Source organism: Rhinatrema bivittatum, chromosome 6 (genome assembly GCF_901001135.1).
Source record: "Rhinatrema bivittatum chromosome 6, aRhiBiv1.1, whole genome shotgun sequence".
Classification (NCBI taxonomy): domain Eukaryota; kingdom Metazoa; phylum Chordata; class Amphibia; order Gymnophiona; family Rhinatrematidae; genus Rhinatrema; species Rhinatrema bivittatum.
In genome coordinates, this window is record NC_042620.1 from 159,848,318 (window position 1) to 159,865,297 (window position 16,980).

Consider the following 16,980-nt stretch of genomic DNA (forward strand, 5'->3'; position numbering starts at 1 on the left):
TATGTACACAGGGATGGGAACTTTTAAACAGGCGCATGGGTGCACATGTGCGAGCATTCATTGGCCCGCACCCAGGGATGCAGCCATTTTATAACATAAGGGGTAGATTTTATAAATCTATGCGCGCGCGAACAAAAGTACGCGGGATTGTATAAGATACGTGCGTGGCCGTGCGTATCTTATAAAATCCGGGGTCGGCGCACGCAAGGGGGTGCACATTTGTGCACCTTGCGCACGCCGAGTCCTGCATGTGCTGCCCGTTCACTCCGAGGCCGCTCCGTAATCGGAGCGGCCTCGGAGGGAACTTTCCATTCACCCCCCTGCACCTTCCCCTCCCTTCCCCTACCTAACCCAGCCCCCCAGCCCTATCTTTATCTTAAAAGCTACGCCTGCCCGGGAGCCGTTCCGGAGGCCTTGGCCACGCCCCCGAAACAGCCCCAGGCCGGAAACACGCCCCCCGGACATGCCCCAAAACGCAGCGTCACGCCCGACACGCCCCCCGGACATGCCCCAAAACGCAGCGTCACGCCCGACACGCCCCCCCAACACGCGAATCCCGGGGCTTGTGTGGGCCGCCGAACCTATGCAAAATAGGCTTGGCGCGTGCAGGGGGGGGGTTAAAATGGTTACGCATGTACCTTATGCGCGTAACCCTTTTAAAATCCAGCCCTAAGTGCATATATGTGCGCATGTTATAAAATATCCAAAACGCATGGACATATGCGTGCAATTTTAAGTGCATGCGCACCTATACACGCAAATGCTGCTTCTACCATGTAAGTGGGGGGATTTTAGAACACACTCACGCAGACACCATTACCAGTTTTCCCAGTTCATCCCGGTAATGCATAGGACTTCCAAACCCCCTTAGCTTATTTGCCTCCCTTTTCCCTTATTAACTGCGACCCTTTAAACCACACCGAGCTGCCAGTTCCTTTTTATTTTATTACTTACATATCCTCCATAGCATGCGTAAAGTGACGTGGTAGGGGACCACGGAGCACGGCTGTGTGCGTATTTATGTGCAAATATGAAGTTGAAATCCAGGAATGCCCATGCCCTGCCAGTCCACGTCCTGCCCTTTTTTCTGCAACTTTTAATTTGCGCGTACAGCAGGAGATTATGCGCGTACATGGGCAGCTTTTAAAATCTGTTTGGCACACGCCAGCTCGTCATGTTTGTATAGCTCCTGGTTTAGGCACGCTCCGGGCTTTTAAAACTCACCTTTTAGGAGGCAATTCTGAAAAGGACTGACACGCGCAAAAGTAGCATATCTCGTAGCAATTTTCAAAAGCTCATTTGTACACATAAAACCTTTTGAAAACTCATTGAAATTTCAAAGGTGTTGCACATGTTAAAGTAGCAATTTTCAAAAGCCCAGTTTTACATGCGCATATCCGTTTGAAAATTACCTTCTTAGAAGGCAATATTCAAAAGCTTTGTTCAAACAATATTTTTTAGGTACATGGACAAAACGGAGATTTACAAACAAGCATGCATAAAAATAAATATGCGCTGAAGTTTAAACCCTGTACAAGTTATGCCCTGCTTGGAGCAGGTGTAATGTTTTATGAGGTAATTTGTGTTCATACTCAACCAATTATCCAAGGAGTTTCTAAGTGAACTTGTATGTGTGTAATGCCCTTGAAGATACTCAGTAAATCCTGCCTATACCAATGTAGACACTGACTTTACCACTGCGGGGAGTTATAAAATTATCCTCCCTTATATTTATTTAGAGTTTGGAAGATTATTATAAGGTCAATATTCAAACAAATTGGATAATTTTAGCTGGATTTGTTATCCTGGTTATTCAGCGTGATAAACGTCCCACTGAATATATCCAATTAGCCAGATAACTTTAAACCTAACTGCTTATCTTTTGAATATTACTGGTTAGGTTTAAAATTATCTGGCCACTCTCCCAGGCCACAAGTCAATGTAAAAAAAAATAAGTGCCCCGTCGTGGATGCGCCTCCCTCGCCCCCACAAATCCCTCTGACAGCATTTTAACAAATAGAGGCAGAGGTCCAAGATCGACCTCCCCCTCCCTGCTTCCTAGTCCAGTATACTTTTTAAGCAATAATAGGCTAGAACTCAGGCTGCCTGACTTCAAACTCCTCTGGAAGAAGCAGGAAGGGGAGGTTATGGAGCAGATTCTGGAAGGTAGCTGGACAGAAAAGTTCTTTCTCAGAATCTGTAATGTGCTTGTAACCCAAAACTAGAGCAGAAAAAGACTTCTCTGTAAGGAAAGGGTGGAAACAACCCCTAGGCTGCTGATGAAAAGCTAGGGTTTCTGAAAGGCTGTAAGGATTTAACAGGCACAGAAACAGGTTTTTCTAGAATTACCCTGAGTCATGTGATACCTAACATGACTCAGGGAACATAAAGAGATTTTTTAAATCATTTTTACTTTCACTTGCTTTTCTTGGCTCATACCTATTAAAAAAAAAAAAGGTTGTTAATACTTATATGTTTGTTCTACAAGGAGTGGCCATACTTTACCTTTCTTATATCATCCACAATTTCAGGTGTCTAATACTACTACTACTGCTATGACACGCTGTCGCATGCAGGCTGAGCTGAGGCCTAAGTGACTACTCATTCTCCAACTGGATTTTAATGACAGAAATTCTTAGTGAGCCGTTAGTTCTACTCAATTTGGCATGCTTATATTGGCTAGGATGCGAGACTGATGTTTAGGAAGTCTTTCAGGCACTTGCAAGTGATGCAAAGGGAAGCAGACAATATCATGCAGTAAACAGCTGGAAAGTCAGTTCTGTTAGTGGTTAATTTTCTAACGGCTACTACTGAAGGGAAGGGATCACCGGGCAATGGAGAGGTACGTGAAACGTGTCCGTGAAATACCTTCAATCCGAGCCAGTAAGCCCAAACAACAGCAATAGCATGTCTATTTCTAGCCTCCTCCTTCAGCCGTCTCAATTCCTTTCGCGCCTGTGGTGCATTCGAAAATGAGGTTAGGGAAGAGCTCAAAGCAGAAAAATGTGACTTTCAAAGTTTGCAATGGTGACAGGGAAGGCTAGAGAAAAAACTGGTCAATATCAATGGTGAACATGAAGCATTGGCAAGCGTTTCCGCTCAATAACTGTGAAGCAGTGAAGAGAAATGCCGAGCGAGGCAGTTCAAAGTTATCAAAACCAATTATCCCCTCCCTCTATTTGCCATTCAAGATGGGCTGCTTGCACAATCCTCTCCGAATAGGTCAACGGTTGTTGAGGTGCTTGTTACCTGCGTGCCGTGCCAATAAGCTGCAATGGTTGTGGCAGCCTCCTTGCAGCGCTTCTGGTGCTTCAGCTCTCGAAGACGTTTTCGAGCCTTTTTTTTTGGAAAAAAGAGAAAGAATGAAAAACAACAAAACAACAGACAACCTGACTAAATATAGGAAACTTCTAGCCTACTATAAACAAGTAATTCTCAATGCAAAAAAACATTATTACAGAACTAAGATAGAGAAATTCACAAATAATCCAAGAACACTATTCACAATAGTAAAAAACCTCACAACTGATAAAACTGACAAGTCACAGAGCCTATCTGTAACTAAATGTAACGAAATAGCTACCTTCTTTAATGACAAAATCACGAACCTAAAAGCAAAGATTCCTATTATAACTAAACAAAAAATTAACATGCAAAAAAGAGACATTAAACAATGGGAAACTTTCGATGAAATATCAGAAATAGAAGTGGAAACAATGCTAAAAAAACTAAACACAGCCCCGCATGCACAAGACACAATTCCAACCGCAGACTTAAAAAAATAGCCAACATAATCTCTCCTATTCTAACAAAGATTATTAACTTATCACTAAAAGAAGGTAACATGCCAGACTCACTAAAAGGAGCAATAGTAAAACCAATTCTAAAGAAAAAAAACAGCAACCACCTAATCCTGAGCAATTATAGACCAGTATCAAACCTGCCCCTAAGTGCAAAATTAATAGAAAAACCATACAAAAACAACTAGCAGAACACTTAGAAAGCAATAATATACTTACCCTTCACAACATGGCTTCCGCAAAAATTACAGCACGGAAACACTACTACTTGCACTAACGGACAACATCATGAGAGGATTTGACAATGGTAAACAATACATCTTAGTAATGCTTGACCTATCAGCAGCATTCGACACAGTAAACCATAACATATTGATAAATAGATTAGAAGAAATAGGACTAAGTAAAATAACAATCAAGTGGTTCAAATGTTACCTAAATAAAAGATACTTCCAAGTACAAATCAAAGAAGTTATGTCAGAGAAAATAAACCTTCTAACAGGAGTTCCACAGGGATCTGCCCTATCTGCCACACTGTTCATATGCTGCCTTTATGTCACCTACTGGCAGGCCTCGGAATCTCACACTATATCTACGCAGATGACATTCAATTAATACTCCCAATTGATGACACAATTGAAAAAACATTAAACTTAGCCATCATGTACCTAGATATAATAAAACAACTTCTAAACCAAATGGAACTAGTGATCAACATAGAGAAAACCGAATTCTTACATCTAGAACGAAAAAACTTAATGATCATTCAGAACCCAATTACACTAAAAAACAACCAAAAAATACAACTAGCAGAGAAAGTAAAAAACCTGGGAGTGATAATCGATCCAGAATTAAGTATGAAACAACATGTATCTCTAAAAGTAAGAGAAGGATATGCCAAACTTTTGACTCTGAGAAGACTAAAACCACTACTAACTCCCAACAACTTCCGCTCAGTATTACAAGCCTTAATCTATGCCAGTACTGACTACTGCAACACCCTACTACTGGGCCTACCATACACCACAATAAGACCACTACAGATTCTCCAAAACACAGCGGCAAGAATTTTAACCAGAAAAAGCAAAAGAGACCATATCACCGAAACCTTAATAGAACTATACTGGTTACCCGTTGAACAAAGAATACAATTCAAGTCTTTATCCACCATACATAAATTAATACATGACGAAAAAGCGGAGTGGCTGAACACAGCCCCACGCATACATACCCCCCACAGAAATCTGAGATCAGCAAACAAAGCACTACTAACTATTCCCTCAGTAAAGACAGCCAGACTAACCCAGGTAAGGGATAGGGTCCTATCCCTAGCAGGACCCACAATATGGAACAATTTGCCATTAGAAATCAGACTACAAAGTAACATCAAAACCTTAAAAAAAAGTTTAAAAACATGGCTATTTAAGCAAGCATACCACAAAGAGAACTGAGAGCAGAAAACAGGGAAATTTTGGTTGCAGCAGTCTAGCTCCCACTCACACACCTTGTTTCTTTAAGTGTTTGCTTCTCATTACTTTATCCTAAACTTTTCCTTTTTTTTAAACAACAAAGAACCAAAATAAAGCAGTATGATATCTTATAGCCGAGTAAGAGGAAACTGGACATGACTTATAACACTCAAACTAAATTTTTGTTTTTAATGAAACTTTGTTACAGTAAATTAACGGCACCTGTTTAAGAGTTTAGAATTCCAGATACTGTATTCAACACAGTTTTTGTGCCCTATTGTAAACCGTTGTGATGGCATCCGCTTAACAACAGTATAGAAAAGACTTTAAATAAATATATATATATATATATATATATATATTTTTTTTTTTTTTTTTTTTAAAGGGTCACATCCAGCCAAAAAGGACTTATGGCCTTCATGCAAGCTTTCTCCAGCTGTTACATGGAAATCACACCAGAAAAGTTATCCTGCACAAAAGATGCACAAATAAAAGAGCCTGTGAAATGTGTCCAAAATCAAAGCAAACTGGCTCTCAACTCAGATCCATGACAATTGGGAGTGGGATCATGGTAAATGTAGGAGAAGGAGTGGCCTAGTGCTTAAAGCAATGGGCTGGGAACAGAATTCAAATCCCATTTCCCCCAAGGATGCTTTTAGGGACCTTGTTCAGTTACTTTATCTCAATGCCTCAGTTCCCCACTTCGATGGCGAGTACCTGAATTCTTATCACCACCATATAGTGCTGCAAACATTCAGTAGTGCTATGAACATGATAAATATAATTATGCTTCGGCATGTTAGATGCTTTTAGCTTTACACCTTGTCTCCTTGGCTGTCTTTTCTGTTAGAAACTGATCCTGTCAAAAGTACATCATAAAGCAGTTTACTGATTCTAATTTATTAAAAGTTGTAGAGATATACTACTAGAAAAAGAAAACATTTGCTGGTGGAAAAAATAATGTACTCAGAAAAAAATCCTCCTACAAATATCTAGCTCAGTACACAACATATGATAAGACCACCCTCAGACTGCAATGCCAAAATCCACTAAAAGCAAGTGCTGTCGGCTAGCTGCACATTTGAATCCTAGGTCTTTGATCAGTCTGTAAGAGAAAATCTTCTTTCTATACTTTATTGCAATGCATCAAAAAGTCCCCTTTGTAATTACTCTTACTTATCTTCTGGCAGGAACTCTGTCGTCAGCACCAATTAATAAAGAGAACAATGAATGCCAGACACCGGCACAGTGTTTCCAGGCAAGAGCCTTTCTTCAGAGACTTCAGAAAGAACCACTGTTCATGTCGGTATTACTTAAACACAAACCGGAAAGAACTGCCATTTTACAGATGATGGGGAAGACTTCAGATTATCCAGGTATAGAATACAATAATTGTGGAAGCCAATTATTAAAGCTATTTAGTCAGATAACTCCCAAATTATCTGGCTAAATGGAGAGTTTTAAATATTTTGAATGATGTTCATTGTATACTTTCTCATAATTGTATGTACCTGTTTATATAACCCCACCATTGTACAGTATTTATAATACCCTTTGTGTTATTTGTTTAATATGCTCCTGGTTATACCTTCTGCTCAATTGTTAAGAACTTTGATTTTGATGGCTTTATTTTTGTAATCTCTTAGCCTTAGGTACAAACATTTTAGCTTGTAAGCCCTTTCAGGGGATAGTGAATTACCTATTGTACCTTATTGTAAACCGATGTGATATCTCTTTTTGAAATGAACGTCAGTATATAAAAACCGTAAATAAATAAATAAATACATAAATACATAAATAAATAAATAAATAAATGATCCCACCGTGGAACTTTGTCTAGAGATTTTTCTGCACTTTTTCTCCACTCCCCCCCCCTTTTTTTTTTTTGGAACCTGCGCTCGTTCCTTTTTCTTATTTCTTCTCACCTTCGCCCCCCTCTCTTTCCTCCTTCATCTTTCCCCTCCATTCCCACCCTGCTCCCCTGCTTCGCTCCCCCTTTTTCCTCCTATGCATTTGTAATATAACGGCTGTTTTATTGTTAAGAAATATTGTTTTCTCATTAGTGTTATCAGATACCAGTTTTTTTTTCCTAGTTTTCTGTAAAGCAACTTTTGCTGCTGTTCATGTTTCATGGAAATCGATATGATGTTACCCTACGAATGTTGGTATAGAAAAACCTATAAATAAAGAAATAAAGAAATAAATAAATAAATAGATACATTCCCCTTATTTATCTGGCTAAGATTTAGCTGAATAAGTTAGGGGCATTCTGGGGCAGGGATGGGATAGCCGAATAACGTATCTGGCTATCTCCAGTATTTGGAGTCAACCAAATACGTTTTTCAGCCATCTCCAAATGTGGTTGAGAGCAGGTCTAAGGTTATCCACATTGCCGGATAATTCTAGCTTTCACCAGCTATATTCAAGAGAATATAGCCAGTTAAGTGGAGCTGGAATTAAAAAAAAAAAAAAAAAAGTCACAGGCCTAATGGCCCTATAACTGTCCACCCTCCAAACCTGAAATCATGGGCCCTGCCAGGCCAAGTCTGCAGCCTCTGAAAAGCCTGTTAAACTCATCTTTGAACACATAATTTTAAAGGGCTGATGCTGGCCTTCCTACTCAACTCTCCTGCCCCCTCCCCAACTCCTCAGTTCTGCCAAAATGTATCCAAAATTGGATTTCCAGGACACCTTTCCTCCCTCCTACTCCCATACCCGCACCCTCCCAGTAAGCGTACCTTACAATTCAAATATCTTCAGCCTGGATCATGGTTGGCTGCTATCATAATCCAGGCCTGGTGCTTCTATCATTCCTACATGGACAATGCTGGAAGCTGGATCCGAGGCCGGATCCATGACGCCAGATAACGTTAAACCTAACCAGTAATATTCAAAAGCGGTCCGGGTAGGTTAAAAGTTATCTGGCTAAAAGCAGCCAGATGACTTTAATCAGGGATATTCAAAAGGACATTTATCCCACTGAATATCCAGGTTAACTTATCTGGTTAAGTTATCTATCTGGCTAAATTTAACCAGCTATCCATCTCACTGTATTTTGCTCCAATCAGCAATACGTAGTGTATTCTATACTCTGAGTAATTTCAAGCCTTCCCCAACATCTATAAAATGGCAGCTTTTTCCAACGTGAACAGTGGTTATTCTGAAGCCCCTAAAGAAGAGCTTCTTGCCTTGAAACACTGTGCGGATGTTGGGTTTTCACAAATCTCTTGATTAATTGATGATAACGTCTGAGTTCCTGAAAGAAAAGAAATAGTAAATAAAAAGGGGACTTTTTAATGCATTTTTAAAAAGTATAATCAAAGGATTTTCTCTCACAGACTTTTCAAAGACCTATGACTAAAACATGCAGATAGTCAACAGCACTTGGTTTTAGTGCATTGTGACATTGCAGCATGGTAGTCTTCTTATCATATGCTGTGTATTGTGCTACATATTTATAGGAGGATTTTTTTCTAAGAAATACTACAGCAACCTCACATGCCAACAGCTCAAGAATAACATGAATACTGATCAGCAAAACTCACCTTCCACCCTCTGATATACGACTGCACTACAATGGTCGAACTCTTTATCTGTTGATACTTCTTTTGTTGCTATATTGAAGAAAATATTGAGTTTAGATGAAAACAATGTTTATAAGTGACAAAGACATAAAAGAAATTCACGAGTGAAATGAATATTATATTTTAAAATGAACTTCAGGAGATAAAATCATTTTCCTAGAAAAAAAAAAGGCAACATGGAGCTCTGTATGAGGTCCTTCAACTACTTGTACCTGCTCAGTTTACTTTCTTAAAAAAATATCACCACATTTGCACTCCGGTAACTAGGCAAAAAATGTTGAAGGAGCTAACATCAGTGGGCAATGCTAGCACAGTGTCTGAACTGAACACTAAAACAAAAAATTCACTAGGGATGTGAATCGTTTTTTGACGATTTAAAATATTGTCCGATATATTTTAAATCGTCAAAAATCGTTAGGGCCACGATACAATACCAATTCCCCCGATTTATCGTTAAAAAATCGTAAATCGGGGGAAGGGGGAGGGCAGGAACTTACTTACTTGCCCTAAACCAATGGCAGGAAAACCGGCACACTAAAACCCCCTAAAACCCACCCCCGACCCTTTAAATTAAATCCCCCACCCTCCCGAACCCCCCCCCCCCAAATGCCTTAAATTACCTGGGGGTCCAGCGGCGGTCCAGAACGGGCTCCTGCAATTGAATTGTGTTGTCTTCAGCCGGCGCCATTTTGCAAAATGGCGGCCGCAAAATGGCGGCGGCCATAGACCAACACGATTTGACTGCAGGAGGTCGTTCCGGACCCCCGCTGGACTTTTGGCAAGTCTTGTGGGGGTCAGGAGGCCCCCCAAGCTGGCCAAAAGTCCCTGGGGGTCCAGCGGGGGTCCGGAACCCCGCTGAACGACCTCCTGCAGTCGATCTCCTGCCGGCACCATTTTCCGTACGGAAAATGATTTGCGGCAGGAGATCGCTCCCGGACCCCCGCTGGACCCCCAGGGACTTTTGGCCAGCTTGGGGGGGCCTCCTGACCCCCACAAGACTTGCCAAAAGTCCAGCGGGGGTCCGGAACGACCTCCTGCAGTCGAATCGTGTTGGTCTATGGCCGCCGCCATTTTGCGGCCACCATTTTGCAAAATGGCGCCGGCTGAAGACAACACAATTCAATTGCAGGAGCCCGTTCTGGACCGCCGCTGGACCCCCAGGTAATTTAAGGCATTTGGGGGGGGGGTTCGGGAGGGTGGGGGATTTAATTTAAAGGGTCGGGGTGGGTTTTAGTGTGCCGGCTCACGATTTTAACGATTTTCACGATATTTTAAACACCCAAATGGCAACAATACGATTCCCTCCCCCTCCCAGCCGAAATCGATCGTTAAGACGATCGAGGACACGATTCACATCTCTAAAATTCACTGTAAACTTTGCTTCCCACTGCTGTTATATCTTTTCATCAGAAGATAAGAACATAAGTGGTGCCATGCTTGGTCAGACCAAAGTCCATTGAGCTCAGTATCCTGTCTCCAACAGTAGTTAAACCAGGTCACTAAAAGGTACCCGACAGATCCCAAAATGTAGCTCCATTCCTTGTTGCTCACTCCTGAGAATAAGAGGGTGGCTTCCCCCTAATTTACCTGGCTAATAAATGTTTATAGATTTTTCCTCCAAGAGCTTGTCAAAACCCCTTTTAAACCATGGTATGCTAGATGCCTTGAAGACATGCTGTGGTAACAAATTCCACAGCTTGATTGTGCATTGAGTGAAAGAAATTCTCTCTCCAATTTGCTTTAAATCTGCTACCTGTTAACTTCTGCTACCTGTTAACTAAGTCCCCTAGACTTAGTTCTATTGAAAACAGTAAACAACTGTTCCACCTCCTGTTGTGTTGACAGTCAAGATGTGATCTCCCCACCCACAATAATAACCAGTGCCTATCTTCATAGATAACTTAAGCATTCCCACTCATGCTTGTAAGATGAAAATCTTTAGTCTGAGGTGCTCCTGCCAATAACACAGTATGTGCATTGTGTTGTCTTTTATTCATTAACTATTGACCAAAAGCTTGTGTTATGTGTATGAATAATACTAAAGCAATCCCATAGCAGGATACATCTACCATGGGTTGCACACATTTCAACCAGCACTTCCCGTGTAGGCCCAAATATTTTCCACTAAGTTGAACTACAGCTTTAACAGATACAAGATAGAAAGCAATAGTGTAACCTATTAAGGGGATACCAGCAAGTGCATTTCAGCAGAAATCTGAAGAAACTACTGAGCTTTGGTAAGTATGAATTTAGAAGTCTCTATTGAAAAGGTTGCCAGAGGATGTGTTAAAAGTAGTTAGCATAGCTGGGTTTCAAAAAGATTTGGACAAGTTCCTGGAGAAAAAGTTCATAAACCATTAATAACCAAGTAGACTTGGTAAAAGCCACTGCTTATCCCTGGGTGTAAGCAGCATCAAATCTATCTACTATTTGGGAACCTGCCAGCTATTTGTGACCTGAATTGGCCTCTGTTGGAAACAGAATACTGGGCTCAAAACCCCTAGTCTGACCCAGTACAATGGTTCCTTTGTTCTTAAGTTTCTCCAGCTAAGTCTGGGACTTAACTGGAAAAATTGTGGGATTTAAAAACCCAGTCATGCTCACTGCCTCTGACTTATCCAGGTAAGTTGTACCCAGATAAATCAGAAGTGCTCTGGGGCAGCATTAAGTTATCTGGATAACATTTATTACTTTGATTTATAACTCTTCTTTTTTTTTTTTTTTTTGTCAAAATCGTTTTTATTGAGAACGCAGAAATACAATTACAACAGTCGGAAGACAGCGTAATCAATATGAGCCCAAAGCAGGCACATAACACATACATAGAATAAGACAGTTAGGCGGAAAAACAATGTATACGCTGCAACTGCATACACGTCCCCTTTTTCCAATTTGTATACCCTCCCCTCACTCTTCTTTTTTAATATGTTATTCACTTAAAGCAGGTTACAGCCTATTAGAAAAATTAGCTTACAAAATGGGGTCATTTGTAGCTTTACATTTCAAAGGAGCAACAGTTTTGAATAAAAGCAGGATCTTAATACAACTTGACAATAAAATAAATGAATTCTGTCATATAATGCCACAGCGCCATCCCTAGCACCCACTCAGGGTAACCCTGTAGCCACTTGGAGGGTTATACCCAGCACTGCCCAGGCCCACCTGCACATGGGCTCCTACACTGGCAATGTCCCACCTACCAACTGATGATTTCAAGGGGCACTGAGACCCCACACTACCCTAAGGTTACACAGTTCCTAGAAAAATGCACACAGAACAAATACACACAATATCAGGATCGCTAATCAGTCCAAGACTGGCAGAGCTAACAAACTAAGGGGGTCATTTATCAAAGTGCTATATGGCGTTTTCGCATGCAAAAAATGCTTTAATGCGAGAGAGAGAGAGAGAGAGAGAGAGAGAGAGAGAGAGAGAGAGAGAGAGAGAGAGAGAACCTAGCCATAATGCCCTCACACTAGACAGGTATTTATATCTCTATGGGAGGCCCATCTAGTCACTCGAGGTGAGGTTTAGGTATTAGTGTAGGGATTAGGGGCCACTTTGACATTCAAAGTGAGACGTACGAACAGAACAGTGCTCTCTCTTGTGAAGATTTGATGAACTTCGGAGTGAGGAAACTCACCCAAAGATGAGATTTGTGCAATGTTCTCTCAACCTAGCTTGATGTTAAGAACATTGCACAAATCAAATCTCATCTCTCTCTCTCTCTCCTTAAAACATGGTCCCCCCCAGTGGTTGTATGTAGGCAATATAACAATTCTGGTGCTTCACATAGGTATTAGTACAAATTACAATAAACTGCCTATTACAATAAAACACACCCCTTTTTCTATCACATGCAATATTTAGTGCATTTTGATAAATCCAGGCCTGATATGTTTATTAACAAATAGTAGGTACAGTGAACAGTAAAAACATTAAATTTGCAATCAGAACAGGTAAAATGAACAAGGATTAAACAGTAGAAACTAACTAAACACTTTTCACTACTACTCTCTAGTAATTGGGGAGGTCAGAAAATAGGCTGTCCCCAGGTCCTGAATAGGGCCTCAGCAAAGAGATTTGTTCCCTCTGTACTAGAGACTAGAGAGTTCCAGTACAGTCAGGGCTAGTTCTCTGTCTACAAAGCCAATTAGTGTACACAGTACTAAAAATAGCTTTGTAACCAATGGCCTTCTGATTAGTGATGGATTTTTGCCAATAGCACTGCAGGATGTTTCAGTCTTACATGTCCTCAGGGATGCTGGGATGTGTATGCTATTTAGGCTTCCTGCTGAATCAAGGCAGCATCCAAAGCCTCTGCTTGAACTACTATGCAGAGGTCAAACACCACCTGCAGGCCAGCACAGAGGAAATAAGCTCTCTAGGGGAAAGTGTCACAGGGCAGAAGAACAAACCACAGAGCATGAAAAACCCCTATTTCGCCACAAATGCCTTAATGCCTAGTTCTAAATTTGTTGTGATGACTGAGCTCTAATTGACACATAAATGTTAGTGGCTAACTTGGAAAAAGTAGCACCATGAAAAACTCAGGACTATGGCAGGAATTCAGGAGAAAATGCCAAACAGCTTTATAGTCACTTTCATATTTTTAGCATTTAAAGGCTTTATCAATTGACCAGGCTTTTATTTGCTTCCTGAAATGAGAGTAGTCCTGTATTTGTTGGAAGTCTTCTGGGAAGGTATTCCATAAGGCCAATGCTGCTCCCATGAAATATCTATTGCGGGTGTCTTGATTTCTTTTACCAACGGAGTAGCAACGGAAGCTCCAAATGATGACCTTGGAGATTTGGAAGGTGTGTATGTGAATAGACTTTCATTCATGTTGATAGGTCCATTTCCTCTTAGAGCCTTCAAAGTCAGTGTCAAGAGTTTCATATACAAAATCTCACTTAATACACAGAGGGATAACTTATAAACTCACATCTCTGAATATAAATGAGCTTCATACTGCACTGGATTGGACATGAAAAAATTTCAAATTTCTGAAAACCCAAAGCATGCAATTGTATAATCATTGGTCATGGTGAGTCTTTCGATGTTCATATTATGAGCCAATCAATTTTGGAATATTTTTCTTTGCATATAAAAATGTAAGATGAAACACAAGCTGAACTTATCTTAAGCTTGTTCATCAATCTAGGGACCTTTTAAAAGCATCGGTGCATCAGGTAACTTGAATCATCCTTTTGGAAACCTCGACATTGCAATAGTTCAGAACCAATGTCCTTCCTCATGAGTATATGTTAATCTTACACTGCCATACTCAATGCCCAGTTTCTGCAAAGTTTCTCCCGATCATATATACTGCTCGGTCGGCTGGCAGCTAAAATCTTTGGTTGCAAATAGTGCCAAGAATTTTAAATTTTGTTCTGTTTGGTCCTGACACCCAGTGTAATTTAGGAAGGGCTAGTGTGATGTCTTTGTATAGTTTGCATCCTTCTATTAGTCATGCCAGATAATGCCGACATTTAGTGTTATCTGGATAAGTTATTCAGATGATTTTAGCCATGACAAAAAGCTGACCTAATTTACCTGAATAACTCAGAATTTATCCAGCTTTAATCAGCTTTGCCGTTGGATATCTGGTTTGAGTTAACTGTGTATGTTTATCTTGTTAATTTACTAAGACAGCCCATGGTTGAATATGGAATTTTATCTGGGAGGGAAAAAAGTCATTGTATAGTCACTAGCCTTATGTTAGCTTTTTTTTTGGGAGAGCCTAGCAGTTTCCTTCTACTCTTGTTCAGCTTCTATGGGACGAGAAGGGCCTTGGTGAGATTGGCAGGACGAGCAGCAGCAGCGGAGAAACACAGTGCACTACTGTAAATACTGGGGCTATGTCATCTTTATCTTTGGCCATCAATCATAAAGGGACACTCTTTCCTATTCGCCGCGCTATTATCGGACGTGGTATCATTAGACCATCATAATAGGCATCATAGTGTGGTATAGTTATACCGATATTACTCAGCCTTATATTTAATCATAGGTCCAAACGCGAAGTATATTTTTTTCTTTTTTTCTTATGCGTGATCACAACTACTTGTGCATATATTAAAATTCCAACTATTCAAATCATCTTCTTCTTTATATAGACTTATCTGTGTGTCGCTGTTGCGATGATTCTTATTATCTTATTTTCTTGAATCAAAACTCGCCAGCTCAGATGCCCGAAATGTTGATAGCGATATGTTCATTCCTCATACCGCTGAATAGTGCCCGACATTGCACAATGTTTCGGACTTATGTTCAGTCCTTCTTCAAGGGCTAAAGTTTCTCGAATAGCATGGCAGCTCACAGCGTTTTTCTTAGCTTTCTTAGCTAAGAAAACGCTGTGAGCTGCCATGCTAAGTCTATATAAAGAAGAAGATGATTTGAATAGTTGGAATTTTAATATATGCACAAGTAGTTGTGATCACGCATAAGAAAAAAAGAAAAAAATATACTTCGCGTTTGGACCTATGATTAAATATAAGGCTGAGTAATATCGGTATAACTATACCACACTATGATGCCTATTATGATGGTCTAATGATACCACGTCCGATAATAGCGCGGCGAATAGGAAAGAGTGTCCCTTTATGATTGATGGTGTTTGAATTGGGACCGGTCTTCCAACAGGTGATTGACAAGCTTTACTGAGTGGTATATAAATAAATCTTTATCTTTGGGACATCTGGAGGAGGTGCTGGCCAAGGAAAGCAGCATGATGGGAGGCCCTAGTGAGGTGAAGATAGTAAAAGGATGTGGGGAACAAGTGGTGCCTGCTGAAGAAGAATAAGCACAGGGAGCCTATGGAGCGGGGGATTTCCAGGAGATGGTTACCCCCACCCACCCCAGCCAAAGGAAGAGGCCGAGGCCATTTCCACTGGTTACATGAAGAGGCTCTGGGCTGCTGGGCCTGGTCCAAGGCCTATTACTGACACCCCCCCCCCCCCCAATGTGGTGTCTAGGGAGGGCATCTGAAGTGACAGATGTTAGAGATGGGGTGCATGGACCCCATCATTGTGGGTTAATGAGGCAGCTTGGATGGATATATGGGAAACTTGAGTCCAACATTACCAAGTCAGTTTCTATCAAGAGTGGTTGTATGAGGACCCTCAAAATGGACACCCAGGGATGTTTCTCCAAAATCCAAGGCTCTATTGGACTTTGTAGTGCTGACTAAGGGGTCCATAGCAGAAGACTCCACAAGTTCTGGGATCTCCCCAGGATGGACAATATCAAGTCCTGAGGTTGAAATATGATCCAAGGCGAACAGCACTATCTCATGGAGGCGTAAGATGTTGGGGCTGCCCCGGGGAAGTCCTGGGTTAGACACCAAAGAGGGCACAGTAGATCTCTTACAAGTCCTGACCCCAGCAGAGCTAAGTACTACTCCCTAGGTTGAAGTTGCAGCAGTACTCTCGTGAAAAAAGATTTGTGTGCCACACAGTGTATGAACTATGGGACTATTCTTACCTGTATGTCCCTTCCAGTAATGGCTATCACTGAATGCAGAAGGGAAGACTGGGTGAGGCAAAAGATATATAGCTGCATCAAGTAAGAGACTGGTTGTGGCTACAAAGAGCTCCCTGGGGATCATGCCATTATTAGGGCTACAGTGAATAAGCAATACCACCTATGGCAGGAAGGCTGCAGCATCAGAAAATACGTGGTGGTTATTGTCAGAAAGGAATGAAGACCCCAGACCTTTCATAGACCTGGATCCTGCCTGGAGGCAACTGTTTTCAGATACCTGACCCCGCATACTACTCACTTTGAGCTATTCAAGCTACCAGGCAGAAGACTCTCACAAAGAAGGACATTTCTTTTTTGTGTTGTCCTGTACTGGCTGTGTTTCTTTGTTTTGTTTTAGGTGCAACTCATTGGAAGCATCCTTGAAGAGCTTCAGATTACCTCACTTTAAGAGACTTGAACTTTTAAAGGGGTCTAGCCTACAGCTGGTAGACTTTGTGATTGGCTTAGTGTGCCTAAGGACACCGTTAAGTAAATAATTCCACCTTTATTTCTTGTTAAAAAATGATTTGCTAATACAATGTTGCAAATGAAAATGCACAAAACGTTTTGAGAAAAAAAATATATAAAATAATTGAAAAAATG

The 16,980-nt window shown here is 41.0% G+C and overlaps 1 protein-coding gene across 1 annotated transcript in view; it reads right to left on the reverse strand.

Moving 5' to 3' along the window:
• MYO1B (myosin IB) overlaps positions 1-16,980 on the reverse strand; it is a 367,758-nt gene that overhangs the window by 65,108 nt on the left and 285,670 nt on the right. Inside the window, 3 exon segments of the mRNA XM_029606086.1 lie at positions 2,869-2,955; positions 3,250-3,336; positions 8,815-8,883. Coding sequence (XP_029461946.1) covers positions 2,869-2,955; positions 3,250-3,336; positions 8,815-8,883 — 243 coding nt within the window.